At 42.3% G+C, this 17,448-nt stretch overlaps 1 protein-coding gene across 1 annotated transcript in view; it reads right to left on the bottom strand.

Moving 5' to 3' along the window:
• Window positions 1–13,716, bottom strand: part of CCDC93 (CCC complex scaffolding subunit CCDC93) — a 38,868-nt gene extending 25,152 nt beyond the window's left edge. The window contains exons 1-7 of the mRNA XM_060279192.2: window positions 13,632–13,716; window positions 9,964–10,077; window positions 9,275–9,369; window positions 7,900–8,011; window positions 6,049–6,147; window positions 4,565–4,621; window positions 2,598–2,698 (exon numbers count right to left, since the gene is read on the bottom strand). Of these exons, the coding sequence (XP_060135175.1) occupies window positions 2,598–2,698; window positions 4,565–4,621; window positions 6,049–6,147; window positions 7,900–8,011; window positions 9,275–9,369; window positions 9,964–10,077; window positions 13,632–13,673 (620 nt within the window). The 5' untranslated portion in view covers window positions 13,674–13,716. The remainder of the gene's footprint in view (window positions 1–2,597; window positions 2,699–4,564; window positions 4,622–6,048; window positions 6,148–7,899; window positions 8,012–9,274; window positions 9,370–9,963; window positions 10,078–13,631) is intronic.
• Between the last annotated feature and the right edge of the window lie 3,732 nt (window positions 13,717–17,448).

The raw sequence follows: 17,448 nt of genomic DNA on the forward strand, positions 1-17,448 counted from the left end.
GGATTCACTTTCATTTCATAAGCTGTGCTTTTGCAAACATGCCAAGACCAGCTTTCAGTGCTTTTTAGAAACACAACAGCAGCCACAGCAGCAGTTTGGGGTTAGTTATATTCACCATTTTATTTTGAGCGTACATTTTGTAATTTGTCTGCCATTAACAAGTAAACCATTTTTCCTGTTGCAACAGTACAATTCATCATCAAAGTCTTCCCAGTGCATTCTAAACCTCTGCAGTACAGCAGGTTCCAAGGGGGCTGAAAGGGGGGGGAGGAGGGGGTTGCCTTATCATTGATGACAGTGGTGCTCAGAGGCTTGTTGCTGAATTGCTAATGAAAGCCCGTTTTAATTCCAAGAACATTTCACTTTTGCCCCCCAAGGCATTAATCTGCCAGCCCTCCCTAGCTTTATTTGCTTTCTCCGTATATGCCCTTTCCACCGAAGTTCTAGTTTAAACATCTCCTTCTGCTGCAGCTGTATTTCACTTTCCCACTAGGGAGTAGTTCCACTACACTCAGGCAACCAGGTTTTAATATGCTGCTACACAACCTATAAAGCAGAGAATACTGAAGAAGGCATGCCATAAGGTCCCAGGTTCAGTCCTGGTCATTTCCAGGTTGAATCTGGTGCAGGGGACCCAGTCTGTAAACCTGAACAGCCATTCCCAGCAAAAAGGAAAGTTGCAGGAAAAGGGGCAGGCTGGAGCAATTTTCTCTCCCATGAGAAAAGTTCACAACATTTGGAGCTTTTTAGATCAAGAAAAAAGCTAAGTAAGGGGCAGGGCAGGAACTGATATGAGGGTTCGAACACCATGCACAATGTGGCAAAAGTGGGCAGGGTGATTGAGTGGGTGCTCCCCTCTCTCTCATATAACATTAGACCCCAAGGTTGTCCATTGACGCTAAGTGATGGACAGACTACAGAATGTTCTTCACAGTGCACAGTTATAAACGGTGGCTATCAACTTTCGTGGCTTTGAAGGGGATTAGCCTTATGTTCTGTAGACTGTCTACCAATGGCTGCTATATTTGTTGTAACTAACAAAGCCACGTAAAACCACTCTAGGCTCCACGATACTGCTGTGTTTAATAACTGCCATCTGAGATCAGCTGGGTTCACGTGATAAAGGAGTTCTTTAAAATATTTACATATCGGTGCCAAAGGAGCAGCAGATCAGGGAGGCAACAGCTGGGAACATATTTTCCCGGGGAGTATGTGAAAAGAGTGGAAGTTGGGATTTTTTTTCTATGCACTCTTCTCTCTCACCCCTTAGCCCCTAGAGAAAACTGTGACTTTTGCTTTTGCGCTGAGAAGACAGTCCCCGCGAACATTAATTTAACAATGCTGTTAAATACCAAATGTGGAAGATATGTTAACGTGAAAGATGCAAAGTCAAGTGCAAAGAGCCAACTGAAAGGGCGGCCGGGGGGGGGGGGGAAGAGCCACACCACACATACACAGGAGGAAAAATACTCACAAGAAATAACCAGTGATACTAAAGAAGAGGGATAGGAAAACAAAAAGATGAAGAACTGGAAAAAGTGATCTGGCTTGCCATAGGGAGGAGAAGACACACTTAGTCCAAAGTTTCAAGCACACTTTGGCTTATTGTAGTGTGCAAACCACCTGTGTGACTAAAGAACTGCAGTGGAAAAGCTAGTGAATCAAAATGTCAATACATTTTATATTATAACCATTTCACCAGTTATTTGTGGCAAGCAACACATTACTTTTGTGCTCTGTACACACTTAGATTATTCCAGGAGTAGCAGCTATGGAAATCTGCTGTCACTAACCCAGAGTCTTTTGACACTTAAATGTGTTGTGGAGCAACATTTCCCCCCAAGAACTTGAGCAGACTGCATTATTAATTACATTACCATCCTGCCTGTCTTCTAAGCTCAAGATGGCATACGTGATTAGCACCCCCACCCCCATCTTGAACCTAGAAGGAAATAAGCAGCTATCCTATTTTTAAAAGGCATCTGAAGGCAGCCCTGTTTAGGGAAGTTTTTAATATTTAATGCTGTATTGTTTTTAACACTTGATTGGGAGCCGCCCAGAGTGGCTGGGGAAACTCAGCCAGATGGGTGGGTGGGGTATAAATTATTATTATCATTATTATTATTATTATTATTATTATTATTATTATTATTATTATTATTATTATAGCATAGAGCGCTTTAGTCATTTGCTTCCCAATCTGGATCAGGGCCCCTGCAACTCTATGACCAATGAAGGCTCCATCTAAACAAATGGGGCCTTTGCTGGTGGTGCAAACTGCAGATAGGTTAAAAGCTCCCCTACCCCTCACTGCACAGTTCCAGAATGGGTCCCCTGGCCTAATAATTTGTAAAAAAAAGAAAGAAAAGAAATAGCAGCAACAGCAAAGCTACACTATTAACATCCCTTCTTAGTTGGCCCCTAGAAGACATCTAAGGTTCTTCTGCATCTGCCTACAGGGAAGAGAGAGCCACAGCATACTGTCTTTCGGATCTTTTGTCTGGCATTATTGGAATCCTTCAGATGCCCCCAAGAAGTCCTGGGTTCCCTGAAACACAGATTAAGAGCTGCTTAGCTCTTTAACAAAATGAATATACCTGCCATATTCCAGAAGCGTAGCATGAACTTTAGACTCCTCGTCGACTAACTTTTCTGCTCCTGCTCGTCGCTGGTATTTCCTTTGTGGCTTGTAAACTTCCTGAAAGACAACAAAATGAGCATAAACATGTGTCGAACTACAAAGGGTCAGTAAGCAATCCAATGTCAAGATTCTTTCTCCATAGAAACCTCCTACCTGGACCTGCTCAGGGCTTTTGTGGCTCCATAATACAACACAGCACAGTCAAACATAATCTAATATCCTTCACTGGCTGCTCATTGATCTAGTCTCACCCCTCCCCACCCCTTTTGTACTTTCCTTGCTTTTTTTTGTTAAAGAACATGGCTACTCCAGAACATACACATTTATCTCAGACGTATCTGCAAAACATTTTAAAGGGAAAATGCCATGCATAATTAAAGAGATGATTAATTCCGAGTTACCGCAGTTAGTGTTCATGCATTCCACTTCTAGCCTCTTATTGAATAATTACGCTTAATTACTACTTTCTTCATTATGGCTACTTTAGCCAGTCACATAGGAAAGGAAAATCGATTTAACATAGTTGGGGCGGTGGTAAGAATGTGCAAGAAAAAAAAGTTGCTGAACTAAGTTCAAGGAAATCTTTTTTCCCTTTTTAAAAAGCTTCAATACAGCCAAGTAGTTCACGGCTACAGTTAAAAAGAAAGAAGCAACAATGCCAGACACTCTTTGTTAAGAAGAACTCGCGGAAAAAGCAGTGCCTTCAGATGACATTCCACACTTTCTTCCAGACACAATGACAAAGGCAGTTTACTCTCCCTGAGATACAGTGACAAACGAGATCATTGTTTCCACCACTTGGCTTCTCTACTCTGTTGACTCTGCCAGAGGAAGATATGTCAAGAGCTTTTTACCCTCCTTCCTTTTTTCTTTTAAAAATGTTTTGATCAATGTTGGCAGTTTTGCAAGTGGGAAATCTTTTTCAACTATAGCACATCAGTTGAGATGCAACGGAATCCATTCAAACTCCCGCGTTTCCGAATTCACAGCAGCGCAACGTTCCGTTTTGTGTGGTGTTTTAAAAGTGACATTGCACCGGACAAAGAAAGACAAGGGAAGGAATACACAGAGCTGGTATTCAAAAGATGAGCACAATGGGATATCAATCTATCGAGCCTCCAAGAGCCACATGCCAACTCAAACTAAAATTAATATGGTATTATAATGGAGCAATGCAACCTATAGGAACAGAGAAATAAAATCCTGTCACAGTAAACTGCAGGTAGGAAAGGAAAGGATTTATTGCACAACACTGTACACATTTTCTTATGCGGTAGAGTTGCAATGTTTAATGGCGTTCCTGATTATTCCGGCAGTTTTTTTACATAAATAAACACACGTAGTTATACAAAAATATGCATATATTCAATGGGGCTTATCCTCTAGTTAATGTGTCCAGGAATGCAGGTTTAAAATATTATGTTTCTGACTCAACTTGCACCTGACTCAAATACAGAATCTAGCTGCCACTTGTACTAACCTAGCAGAAAGAGTCATTTGACTGCTGTATATGCAGAAGTGCTGTAATTGTTGTTGGCATTCCACAACAAACTCATTTAGTGTGTTACCAATAATGTGGGATGAAACATTTTCTAGCCCCCTCCCCACCGCCATGAACCCCAGGGTGGGGAATCAATTTCTAAAAATGCATTCTTTTTATAAAAACTAATCAGGAATGTAATGAATGGATACCACAATGGATAAAACTGAGCACTTTTGAAGCTGCAATTCACTTGAAGAAAAGTTACTATCCCCAGGAAGCAGGTATGCAGATATATCATACACACATGGTCTATGCATCTTTAAAAGGGAAGGGGGAGCAAATTAAAGCCAAAAGATATACATAATCAAAACAACGCTAAATCCAATTATTATTTATTTGTAAGTTTTCTGAAAACCCACACTGCTGAATGTCACACTTACAGAGATTTCACTAACTGCTTTGACAGACTTTTCTTTTCTTTGCATGAAGTCATCATCCTGCAAAGCAATTTAGATAGCTTTAAATACCAACATACCAACAGATTTAACCTCAACAGTGTCAACAAAGATTGGCCAGTTGTTGTGTCAACTTGTCCAAAGCTGTGGTGTTAAAACGTACCAAAAATTACAACCAATCCTTCAGCAGATGTACAGGGCCATGTACACACTTCAGAAGGCCCAATAGATTTTAAAAAAATATATATATACATGTTTTAAGCTGGTGAAGAAAACTGACTAATGTGGGTTCCAGCCTAATCACATGTTACACAGCTAGGAGGCTACCACTGACAAAGCCCTATTCCAAGTCTGGGAACTCAAGGCTTTGTTTGATGACCATACAACAGGAAGAGCTTACCCGGCCAACTTAAAATAACAGGGGGGGATATATCAGGAGGCACACACCTTCAGGTAGCTGGGTATTAATTTGTTTACATATTTACATTATCATCATCATCAATATTATTTTATTTATACCCTGTCCATCTGGTTGGCTTACAGCATATCTAAAAACATAACAAAACATCAAGCATTAAAAACCTCCCAATACAAGGCTGCCTTCAGATGTCTTCTAAAAGTTGTGTAATTCTTTATCTCCTTGACATCTGAAGGGAGGACTTTCCACAGGGAGGGTGCCACTACTGTGAAGGCCCTCTGCCTGGTTCCCTGTAACTTCACTTCTTGCAGTGAGGGAACCAGCAGAAGACCCTTGGAGGAGGACCTTGGGGGTGGAGATGCTCCTTCAGGTATTCTGGGCCGAATATGTTTAGGGATTTAAAGGTCAGCACCAACACTTTGAATTGTGAGTGAAAACCCCCAAAACACAGCCTTAAAAAAAACTGAACTATTTTATTCCAGTGGGCAGCTGTCATGTTAAGGTAAAGCATTATCAACTGCATTTTAATCACAAAGAAACAACACACCTGGACTTTCCTTCTCAAGGAATGACTCATTCTGCACTAAGAATAGGTGGGCAATGTATTTTTAAGAATGGGAAATATTTTGGTGCTTGCACAGTGTAGGTTTGTGTTGCCACTGCACAAACATATTCAAATACAATTTTGTGAAAACGACCTTAAAAGAAAAAAGTGACTTGTGTCACTCAGTACTGAATAGGAGCACAGCTTTAAAGTGCCTTCAAGAACAGCTTCCGAAAGCATCCGATGAATGCACTTGGATGCACTGCAAATTCATCTACCTTTTTTGATGCGCAACTGGGCATTTAATACTTAAGGAGTTGGACTGAATTACTCTACTCATATTATCTGCTCCAATGCCAGCTCATAACGTGTGATCTATCCGCTTATGTCCTAAAACCTATGAGCCAAATCAGCTGGTGCAGGTTCGCATCAATCCTATCCATTTTAGAGACGGTTAAAAGAATCACTTCTAGCTCTGAATTACAAAAGACGCAGCCAAACATTTACCTCTGGCAGACTGTGTGTCTTCTGAAACTGAGATATAGAATATGAGCGGATGTAATCTCCCATTTCTTCACGGGTTTCTATTGCACGTTTCACGAGCCACTGGGAGAAAAGAAAAAGGGGAAACATCGGCATTAAAGCCTTGACAGACTTTGATATCAAAAAGAGAATTAAAAAGAAGGGAAATCAACACTCTAAAAACAAAGGGTTACACTTATTACAGCTACTTACCTTTCATATATTGAAACATTTAGACACTGAACATGGCCATCAGTGCATGTTCATCATCTGAACCAAGAAACAGAAAACCCACTGAGTCTCAGCGTGACATAAAAGATTAGAGTGTCTGACTGGGACTAGAGAGACCAGGGTGGTATTCAGCTAATCATTACACAGAATAAAACCACTGAAATTAAAGGACATAGTTATGTTGGGTCCATTAATTTCAACAGGTCTATTTCAAGTAAAACAGTTGAATACCAACCCAGGATTTAAATTTCTGATCAGCTGTTGTGGCTGATGTTCAACTCAGCCTACCTCACAGGGTTATTAGGAGGCTAAAAATGTTGAAAGGACACAAATACGATGGAAGACAGGTTAGGCCTTTGTTTTTCCTCACTTGTAAATATTTCTGGCATGTTTTACGCAGCCTTTGCTGTGCTTTTCCTCTGAACAGTGTGAGTTAATCTTTTCTTCATGAGGCCAACTCTGCCTCATAGGGACTAAAGGCAGGAGTGGGCAACATGCCGTCCTTCTGATGCTGTTGGACTCCAACTCCCAACATTGCCAGCCATTATGGTCAATACTCTAGGATGATGTGAGTTGTAGTCCAGCAACATCTGGAGACACCTGGACTGGGCTGTATGAAACTCCCAATTCCTGTTTTTCTACGACCATGTCGCAAAGGTGCATAGCAGCAAAACCTGAGTAGTCACGAATGACAATCTGCAGGCCCAGATCAGATGTATCACTTGCATATCAGGTTGCCCAAAGACTTAGCATGCCAATGGGCATTAACACACTACTGGTGCACAGGCACAAGGCTTGGGACGTGTGACCTAAAGGAAAATCTTAACTCATGTTATCATTGTAGATCAGGAGTCGGCAACTAGTAGCAATCTTGGGCTAAGTTCAGCTCCAGGTCGTCGCTGCACTTAGTTGAAAAATGCAGAAACAAACAAGGGCCATGGAAGAGTAGCAGGTGCTGGTCTCACTGGTGGGAGATTCTGGCCGTCAACCTACTTCTCCCCACTTTGTCAAACTGACAACCAGGCAAAAATAGTTGCTGACTTGCTCTTACACCTGCAGCTCTCAATGCTTTACTCTGCTTTGGTGGGGGGGGGGGGGAACGGGAACCCATGCTTTCTATTTAGGCAGCCGGAACTCATCACTGTTCACTTGCCAGAGAAACACCCTCCTGGCTTGGTTTGCAAATGACGTTCCAGGACAGAGAAAAGTAAGCACATATAAAATTATAAAGAAACTGTATTCCCATTTACATAGGCAATAGGAAATCATTTGAACACTCAGATTCTTGCTAATAATTGAATTAAATTTGGAAATGGGTTTACAACTCTCATCATTCCTGACCAATGGTTACACTAGCTAGGGTAGCTAGGGTTGAAGGGAGTTTTGAGCCCCACAGCATCTAAAGGGTCTCCTACCCACATTAATGGAACCATTTGTTTATTATTAGGAACACACATTCTACTTGGTTGTTTCCTGATCAAAACCATGCCCCAGTGGCTATGAACAGTTTTGGGGGAGAGAGAAAGAGGGTTACAATATGGTTTTTCATCAGCAGGCCTACTATATGGAGGTGTGAGTGGGAGCAATATTTCAAGGAGCACCTACCTGCACAACAGGAAATATGTGGATGAAATCCAATCCCTGTATTTGATGAGGCTCCAAGCGATGAGGGCATTTCATTCTCGGCAAGACGGATACAATTTTCTCAGTCAGGGCACTGGAAAGAAGGTGAAGGATGACAGAGCTTAAGGAGAAACTGGGTGGAAGCAAAGCCTTAACTAGCCTGAAACTGCCCTCTAGTGGCTGAAATAAAATATAAGATTTTTGTTTCTTTTTTAAACCTGTTGTTAAAAGCTTCTTATCAAACAATCAATCTTTACTTCATAAAATGTTTTCAGTTTCAGTCCAGGGAATGGTCTGTGATTACCTTATTCTAGAATGAAGCTAAGCAAGTGTGAATTCGATCCAGTGCACCAATGGGACACAAATCTAATCAGTTCCAAGCTTTCCAAGGTAGCGCATGGTAAATTAACAACAGCTTAAGACATTCATGTGTTAATAGAAACACTCTACAGCAGTACCTTGGTTTTGGAACAGCTTAGTTCCCGAATGTTTTGGCTCCCAAACGCCGCAAACCGGGAAGTGACTGTTCCGGTTGGCGAACTATTTTTGGAAGCCGAACATCCGGCGGGGCTTCCGCGGCTTTTGATTGGCCGCAGGAGCTTCCTGCAGCCAATCAGAAGCCGCGCTTTGGTTTCCGAACATTTTGGAAGTCAAATGGACTTCCGGAACGGATTCCATTCTACTTCCAAGGTACGACTGTAATTTTTACTATTTAAAAGTCCTAACATTTAAATAGTGCAAAAAGGAGGAGGAGGCAGCAGAAACTACGGTAAGTGTGGGCTTCTACATGTTCCTGCTGTACTGAAACATTTCACTTTACTTTCATGGCTGCTTTCAGGCTTAGGATGAGAAGAGATTTTATTAGTGGCAGGGCACATCAGGGGAGTTAAAACCAAAAAATAGAGAGCACAACAGATTTGAAGGACCGCCTCTTCCCATATGAACCAAACCAGACCCTGCAAGCATCTTCTGAGTGCCTCCGTGAGATGTCAGGAGAGTGGTAACATGAGAACGGGCCTTTTCTGCAGTGGCTCCATTTGTGGAATGCTCTCCCCAGCGACCTTTGGCTGGCTCCTTCATTGAATATCTTTAGGCACCAGGCCTTTGGCTAATTAAACAAACAATGGCCTTTTAAATTGCAGTTTATTGTTAGTTATAATGGTATGCAAGTTTTGTGTTTTTATATTGTAAACCACCCTGTGATGAAGGGCGATATAGAAATTCAATTAATAATAATAATAATAATTTGAAGAGAACATTCTTAAGGCTCAGGTGACCTTCAATTACAAATATGATTGGTACTGAACACATAGCACAACTGGAGAGAAGGACCCATTTCTAGCAATCTCCCACTTACATTTTTTGGCCAATGGTAGAGTTTTCCTGAAACAGCAAGTCCACATCAATGTCGAAACTGCATGTAGTGATGCACCACGTCATGCCGCCTACCACCTAGAACAGGCAAGGACACTTGTTTTATCCCTCGCAGATGTTTGGTAGAAGAACACAGAAGTTACACAGAAGCATCTTGTGCATTTATTTAAAAACGAAACACTAAAGACAGCCCCCCAATGTTACATTTTCACGATGGCTTTGCTCTGCCTCCACAGTCAGTTGGAGGTAGTATTGCTTCTGAATACCAGTTCCTGGCAGTGCTCTTGGGCAGTTTATAAAGGCTTCCACTCACACTGGGCATTCCCCTCCATCACCCACAGAACCCCACAAAATCAGCTTGGGCTGGTCCCCAAAACAGTAAACGTCTGGAGGAGAGGGAGGTTTGTTTCCTCTGGCAAGCAACAATGCTTATGCTGATTGCACATTCCATCAGTTTTTGAACTACCTATTATAGCTGTTTTTATGGTATCTTTACAAATTGCATTGAGACACATATAAAAAGAGATTCATTTTTTTAACCCTTTAAAATTGCACTCTTAATTCACAGCCATCTGGATAACATTTGTACTCATCTGTACAAATTAGCCCTTGCTGATAATTTTTTTTATACCAATTAAAGCATGCCTTGTGCATAATTTGTTACACTCTCACCTTGTCAAAGGGGGACAGCCCTTTAATTCTTGCCCTGAAGTATCCAGCTGCCACCAGCAGCTCTAAGATTTCACTCAGCTTAATACTTTGCTCTTCATCTTCACGGGTTTCAACCTAGAAGAGATAATAAACTGATTCTATGTTCAAAAACAAACAAACAATGTTCTTCTAAATTTACACACTACAAATTTCTTGCAAAATATTTCCTTTTAGTAGACACACTGTTGATTAAATTGTAAAACAGTTTTAATACTTTTATAGCAGGTTCCGTCCCATGGAACTGGTTATAAAGATATTAATGCACATAGCCCAAAAGAATCCTGCAAAAACAAGATGGTGGAAGTCCGGCATATGAGAACTGTTCAACTATTGCACAGGTTTTTGCTCCATTAGCATATGCCGAGATTTCTGATTCTGTCAGACACAAGAATAATGAAGTAACCAGTGTTCCTCAACTCAAGGAAAACAGGCGCATTTGTCACTTCTAAAGACAATACAAACAAGTTCCCAGATTCTTTAATAAAGCATTCTAAAACTTCTACAGCTTAGCCCAATGCAGTGTGGCATTACTGATGTTTACAATGTTTTACTGCAGGGGTCAGCAAACTATTTCAGCAGGGGGCCGGTCCACTGTCTCTCAGACCTTGTGGGGGGCCGGACTGTATTTTTTTTTAAAAAAAAAATGAATGAATTCCTATGCCCAACAAATAACCCAGAGATGCATTTTAAATAAAAGGTCACATTCTACTCTTGTAAAAACATGCTGATTCCCGGACTGTCCGCGGGCGAGGTTTAGAAGGCGATTGGGCCGCATCCAGCCCCCGGGCCTTAGTTTGGGGACCCCTGTTCTACTGTATACCTCTTGACCTATTTGGTATTTTTTCAGAGTCCTGAATCTTGGCACTTGAGGGAAAGTTCCACTGAACTAACAGAGGAGTCCTTGCACTAGCTTCTGCTAGCTCACCAGCTCTGAGAAATGTAAAGTTTGCACCAAAGTTGTTATTATCTTGTGTTTTGAGGCACTTCTGACAGAAGCTCTTGCACTAATGAAGATCAGATGTATTTGGCTGATAAAACAGCCATGTCATTTGGAGACAGAAGGAAATACCATCTTAAAACACAAAATTTTGTGCAATTTATGGAAGTTTTATTGTGTTTTTAATTTTCTGTTGGTATGCGCTCAGAGTGGCTGGGGCAACCAAGTCAGATTGGTGGCATATAAATATTAGTAGTAGTAGAGAAAAAATGCATGTAGTAAACATCATATCCACTTCAGACCGGTGCTGATGTTACATGTTCATGCACGCTGGTTTATACTTGTGTACAAGCTGGATGCTTGCAAACGTCACAAAACCATGCTATTCCCCCCAGTACCAGTTATATGCGTTTCCATGTGCTGCTCTGGTTTGCCAGAAGTGGCTTTGTCATGCTGGCCACATGACCTGGAAGCTATACGCCGGCTCCCTCGGCCAATAATGCGAGATGAGCGCGCAACCCCAGAGTCGGTCACGACTGGACCTAATGGTCAGGGGTCCCTTTACCTTTACCTTACCTTGGTGTATCTGAAGAAGTGTGCATGCACACGAAAGCTCATACCAAAATATAAACTTAGTTGGTCTTTAAGGTGCTACTGAAGGAATTTTTTTATTTTGCTTCGACTCAGACCAACACGGCTACCTACCTGTAACTTTACCTTACCAGTTATATATCATAACAGATGGCCCTCCAGATGTTGCTAAATGACGAGTCCCATCAGTCCCAGCCAGGACAGTCAATGGTCAAGGATGATGGGAACTGTAGTCTTAGAAGAGGAAGAAAATCTGTAGAGCTCCACAGTGACTCCCCTTTAATACAATACAGAGCTAAAAAAAATGTGTATACAGCTCCACATTATGTGTATGTTGGTACTAAAGCACATTATGGGAGTAAACTGCTAGAGAAAATGTCTCTCTCTCTGCTGCCACTCCCCACATCACCCAGAACCTGTGAGGTGTTCTTCAAAAGGGTGACAAGCAACTAACACAGTGGGCCTTATTTCTCAGAAACCATGCATAGGATTGCTCTGCTAGACAAAAAGCAGAACTTTACTTCTAACAATGATTTACTGTTTTTAATTAATGTTTTGCTATGTTTTTATCAGTTCTCATTTTATATGTAAGCTGCCTCAAATCCCATCAGGGTACGGATAAATTTGTTATAGTAACAACTTTTGCCTCCTAGATGTGGTGCGACATTGTAGACTGTCCGTTCATAGTATGACATATAACTGCTCTATAGAAAATGTGACAAACATTTACTGCCTGTCAATACAGTAAGCCCGCAACTTACATGCATTTAACTTGCTTGCATTCCGCCACTGGTTCCCAACCTTTTTTTGGCCATGCCCCACCTAAGCATCTCTAAAATCCTGAGCTACTCCCCCTGAATGCGCCCAGTTTATTTTCTGTTTAGATAAACTTTTCTGTTTAGATAACCTCTCCACTGTCACCAGCTGACCGCCGTGTACATTCTGATTTTAATTTTTAAAATGCGTATGTCACAATATGTATTTATATACTGTATATGAGGCCCCTCATATGAGGGAAGTGGGTGGCACTGTGGGTTAAACCACTGAGCCTAGGGCTTGCCGATCAGAAGGTCAGCGGTTCGAATCCCCGCAACGGGGTGAGCTCCCATTGCTCTGTCCCAGCTCCTGCCAACCTAGCAGTTCGAAAGCACGTCAAAGTGCAGGTAGATAAATAGGAACCGCTACAGCGGGAAGGTAAACGGCGTTTCCATGTGCTGCTCTGGTTCGCCAGAAGTGGCTTTGTCATGCTGGCCACATGACCTGGAAGCTGTACGCCGGCTCGCTCGGCCAGTAAAGCGAGATGAGCGCCACAACCCGAGAGTTGGTCATGACTGGACCTAATAGTCAGGGGTCCCTTTACCTTTTTATGAGGCCCCTAGAACCATAAGAAATGCAAAAAAATCGCTGTTAGTAACTCATTATCGAATTGCCCCCCCTTAAAAATCGAATTTTTGTGCGGTGTGTGCCCCATGTTGGGAACCATGGCATTCCACTTTATGCATGTGGTAAAAAATATACAAATGAATAAAAAGGGCACAAAGTGGGTGGGACGTTCGGGGGGAATTTACTTTGGTAATCCCACCCTCCACTGAACCCATATGCGATTTTGACCTTAGGCGTGATCCCTCGCGTAAATTGTGGGCTTACTGAACTAACCACCCGCCCAGGAAGACATCTGAGGCAATAGCAACGATGAGCGCCTTGAGCATGTGCAGAGTGTGACATTGGCCCGGCAATTTATCACCACGCTGAGTTCTCCTCCCCTTCATACACACAAACACCGCCGGCCCCAGGACTAACGTTTCCTGGAGAAGCCTGCGCCCCTGGCTGCGCTTATCCTATATACACGCTTCCTTCCCCAGAAGCGCACCTTGTTCGGGGCGCGTTTCCTGCAAGACAACAGAACTTGCGGGCTTGCATTGCAAAGCAAGCGCTGCCCGGAAAGCCCCCACCCCAAAGAGCGCTATGGGGAACAGCAGCCCATAGACCGCTCTCCGCCCCGCTGAGACAAAAGCGGGGCAGGGAAGCGCCCCGCCCCCTGCAAGGGAAAGGCTAGGAAAACGGAGCCCCGCCGCTTCAGGCGCCCTGGGTTCAGCCTTACCTCCTGAGGAGGCTGGTGCTCCTGCCCTCTGACGGCGTCCATGCCAGGTTCTCGGCTCCCAGCTCGCTAATATCCCCCCGCGCGCAAAGGCTACAAAACGCGTTTCTCCTTCCGCAAAGTTGCCCTCTCCCCTTTCCCGCTCATTGGTTTGTTCCGCCAGCAGCCCAGCTCCGCCCCTCATTCGTACTACGGCAGCATAACGCGGACCGTTCCATTTTCTAAAAAAAACGGAGGGGGGAATAGGGGGGGGAGAGTGAGCGCAGACCACTCATGTGACTTGCCTGGAACGGAAGACGCGAAGCTGGCGGCGTCGCGGTTCATCCGAGCGGGGCTGGTCTCCGAGCAGCTCCGCTCAGCATTCTAGGGAAGTGATCGTTTGCATGGCGCTCTGCGGGTGTCACTGCACAGCGAGAAGATGCCCCTGATTTCAGCAAGAAGCATTGCGGCATATAATGCTTCCGTGCACTGCATTTGAAAACGTTAAACCACGGTGAAGCTGAGATGTGTCCATTGGATAACGTTGGAAGGGATTTGTTTATTAAATTTGTTAGTAGCTTGTCACCCAAAGGTCTCCAAGCCACTTAGAGGAACACACACACACTATATTGTCTAACCTAATATAAAAGCAACAACAACACACAATATAAATAACAAACAACATTGATGATTATCAAATAATAAACAATTAGCCCACTAATTAGCATTTTAATGGTAATTTAATGGGTGTTTATTAAATTTGTTTATTAAATTTGTTAGTCGCTTGTCACCCAAAGGTCTCCAAGCCACTTAGAGGAACACACACACACACACACTATATTGTCTAACCTAACATAAAAAAACAACACACAATATAAATAACAAACAACATTGATGATTCTCAAATAATAAACAATTAGCCCACTAATTAGCATTTTAATGGTAATTTAATGGGTGGAGGCACAGCAGGGAGAACACATAAAACCAGTGCTTTTTTTCTGGGGGGTAGGCAGGAGTACGCATACCCCTAAACATTTTGTGAATCGTACTTTTGTCCATTTACTGTATTTTTTCCTAATTTGAACTATAAAATTGTGATTTTCTTGAGTCAAAATGAGAGACCCCCCTTCATTTCATCCACATTGAAAGAAGTGGGGTGACAATATGTACCCCACATTCTAATCATGCTGGTGACGATTTCAACAAGAGAGGTAATAAGCTTCAGGTGTTAGTAAACCTGCATTGTCATATTGAGTGCAAGTTCTTACATACATTATAAAACTGGGAAAGAAAGGAAGGAAGGAAATAAATAAAGATGTTTTATTCTCCGAATTAGTATCAGATTATTAGGCTGCATCTACACAGCTGTAAAAAAAAACGCTCTGAAAATGCTTTGGGGAAAAACCTGCTTTGAAGCTCACAATGGAATTTTTTTACAGATTTCTGATTTCAGTTCTACAACGCCATCTGGCGTCACAGTGTTATAACGCATTTATAACATTTTATTTTTACTAATGTAGCTGAGTTGCAATCCTACACACTCTTCTCTGGACCCATTGACAACATTGGGATTTTTTTTTTCTGGAGTAAATATATAAAAGATTGTACTGATAGGATGGGACTGTTGCAAGGGTTTAGACCCAATATTTTTCCTATGCAAAAGGAAAGTGGGGAAAGGAATCAAACACAATCAGAATGTTGCTTAGTTTTATCAGTACAGAAATTTCTACTAGGGTGCCAACAGCTTTGAAAACCTTATCTGAAAGCAGCTGAATATCATTTCTGCTTCCCATAGTTATGCTCCATATTCACATTTGCTCATTTTGTAAGATTATTTCTAACGACACCAGAAGCAGAACTCAGCGCGGTATCTGAGAATCGAGCCATGTTCTTGCAGCTTCATGGCTCAGCTCTCGCTATCAGCAGCACCTGTAATTCTGATTGGAAAATCAGCAGCACGATAGCAGTTTCCTTGTTGGTGTATGGAAGAGGCATGATAAAAATAACTCCCACTCTTCTGCAATGATGCTGACTTGTGTTCTCTTTGGTAATAATAATTACTTGTTAGTAAGCCAAGCAGGTAGCAGGAACTGTTCTGCCAGATCCACCAAACATCTCTTGCACCTGGCAACAGTTGATACCTGACATTTCAAAGGAAAACAGGCAAGCAAAACAACACACATAACAAATGTAAGACTTGTTCACACATGGATTTCCCTTTGAGGGTTGTAACCTCAGGTACTGTCATCTTGGGAAACAGCAGCATCAGCTATTTTGACTGCAGGTAGAATATCTGGGTGCCTTCACAGATAGATACCCAAATCCAAGTGATTCAAACTTTTAATTTTTGACATTTTACTATGTTTATATATGTACTGTAAGCTTCCCAGAGTTGCTGGGGAAACCCAGGCAGATGGGCAGGGTATAAATAATAAAATTATTATTATTAAGATTATTATTATTAATGGCAATTTGCCATGGACTCAAATTATTTTCGAATTATCTTGCTGACATTGAAGTTACATTATTTTCAATTGCATGTACAGATACCGTTTTTTCCTTTTCATAGAAAAACACATATAAACTTTGGCTGTGTAGGATACGCTACACCTTTAAAGCACGTTCAAAGCATCTTCTTTGTCTCAAATAATTCTGGGCGCTGTAGTTTACCCTTTATAGAGGTAGAATTCTCAGCAAGCTTTATTTAACTACAGTGCCCAGAATTCTTTGAGGGCTGGAATCTTTACAGCACCTCATGTAGAACTGCCAGCTGGTTGCCATGCTTCAGAATGTGTTTTGTACTGGCAAGTAAATTTTGGATTTGGAGGGGGCAGTGAAGAGGCGAATGGCGGCCAGAGCCCATTGGGACTAGAAGGGCAGAAAACAGGGAGTCCAAGCGTAGACGAAGCCAGAGAATGACAGCCACGTTTTGTCCCTATCCTGCACCGTGATGCGTTCTTAAAGAGCAACACTGAGCCTAAGGAGGAAGAATTGACAGCGGTGCCACCTTCTGGACTGGTAAAAAGGCAGGCAGGTTGGTGCAGAAGTGCCTTAAAGGATTAGCTGCCTTTGCCCGCATGATGGGGAACGGCATGAACGTTGCATGACGGTTTCCTGAAATTTTTTTTTAAGGGTTGGCATTTTAAGATAAGATAATCTTATTGTCACTGTCCCCTTGCGGGAACAACGAAATTACTGGGTTACCACATCCACTCAGATAAAGCATTCCACATAATCCAAAATTACTACAAAACCCTAATTAAAACAGTGCAATATGATACAATATAACAAGTAAAATAAGATGACTTCAAAGTCCAGACTTTCCATTTAAGGCCAAAATCGCTCTAGAGAATAAACTGTTCTTGAGACGGCTCGTTCTTGCCTGCATTGTTCTATATCTCCGTCCCGATGGCAGGAGCTCGAAGAATACGGTGACCAGGGTGCATACGGACTCTGACCCTGTCTCACGAAGGATAAGGCTATCAGTAGCTACTATGGTTTTCCCAGTAGTGATGTATGGAAGTGAAAGCTGGACCATAAAGAAGGCTGATCGCCGAAGAATTGATCATAGCTGTCAAGTTCTCCCTTTTTTTAAAGGGAAATTCCTTTATGCTGAATAGGCTTCCTCGCAAGAAAAGGGAAAACTTGACAGCTATGGAACTGATGCTTTTGAATTATGGTGCTAGAGGAGACTCTTGAGAGTCCCATGAACTGCAAGAAGATCAAACCTATCCATTCTGAAGGAAATCAGCCCTGAGTGCTCACTGGAAGGACAGATCCTGAAGCTGAGGCTCCAATACTTTGGCCACCTCATGAGAAGAGAAGAATCCTTGGAAAAGAC

Source organism: Zootoca vivipara, chromosome 1, assembly GCF_965207765.1.
Source record: "Zootoca vivipara chromosome 1, rZooViv2.hap1.1, whole genome shotgun sequence".
NCBI classification, from domain to species: domain Eukaryota; kingdom Metazoa; phylum Chordata; class Lepidosauria; order Squamata; family Lacertidae; genus Zootoca; species Zootoca vivipara.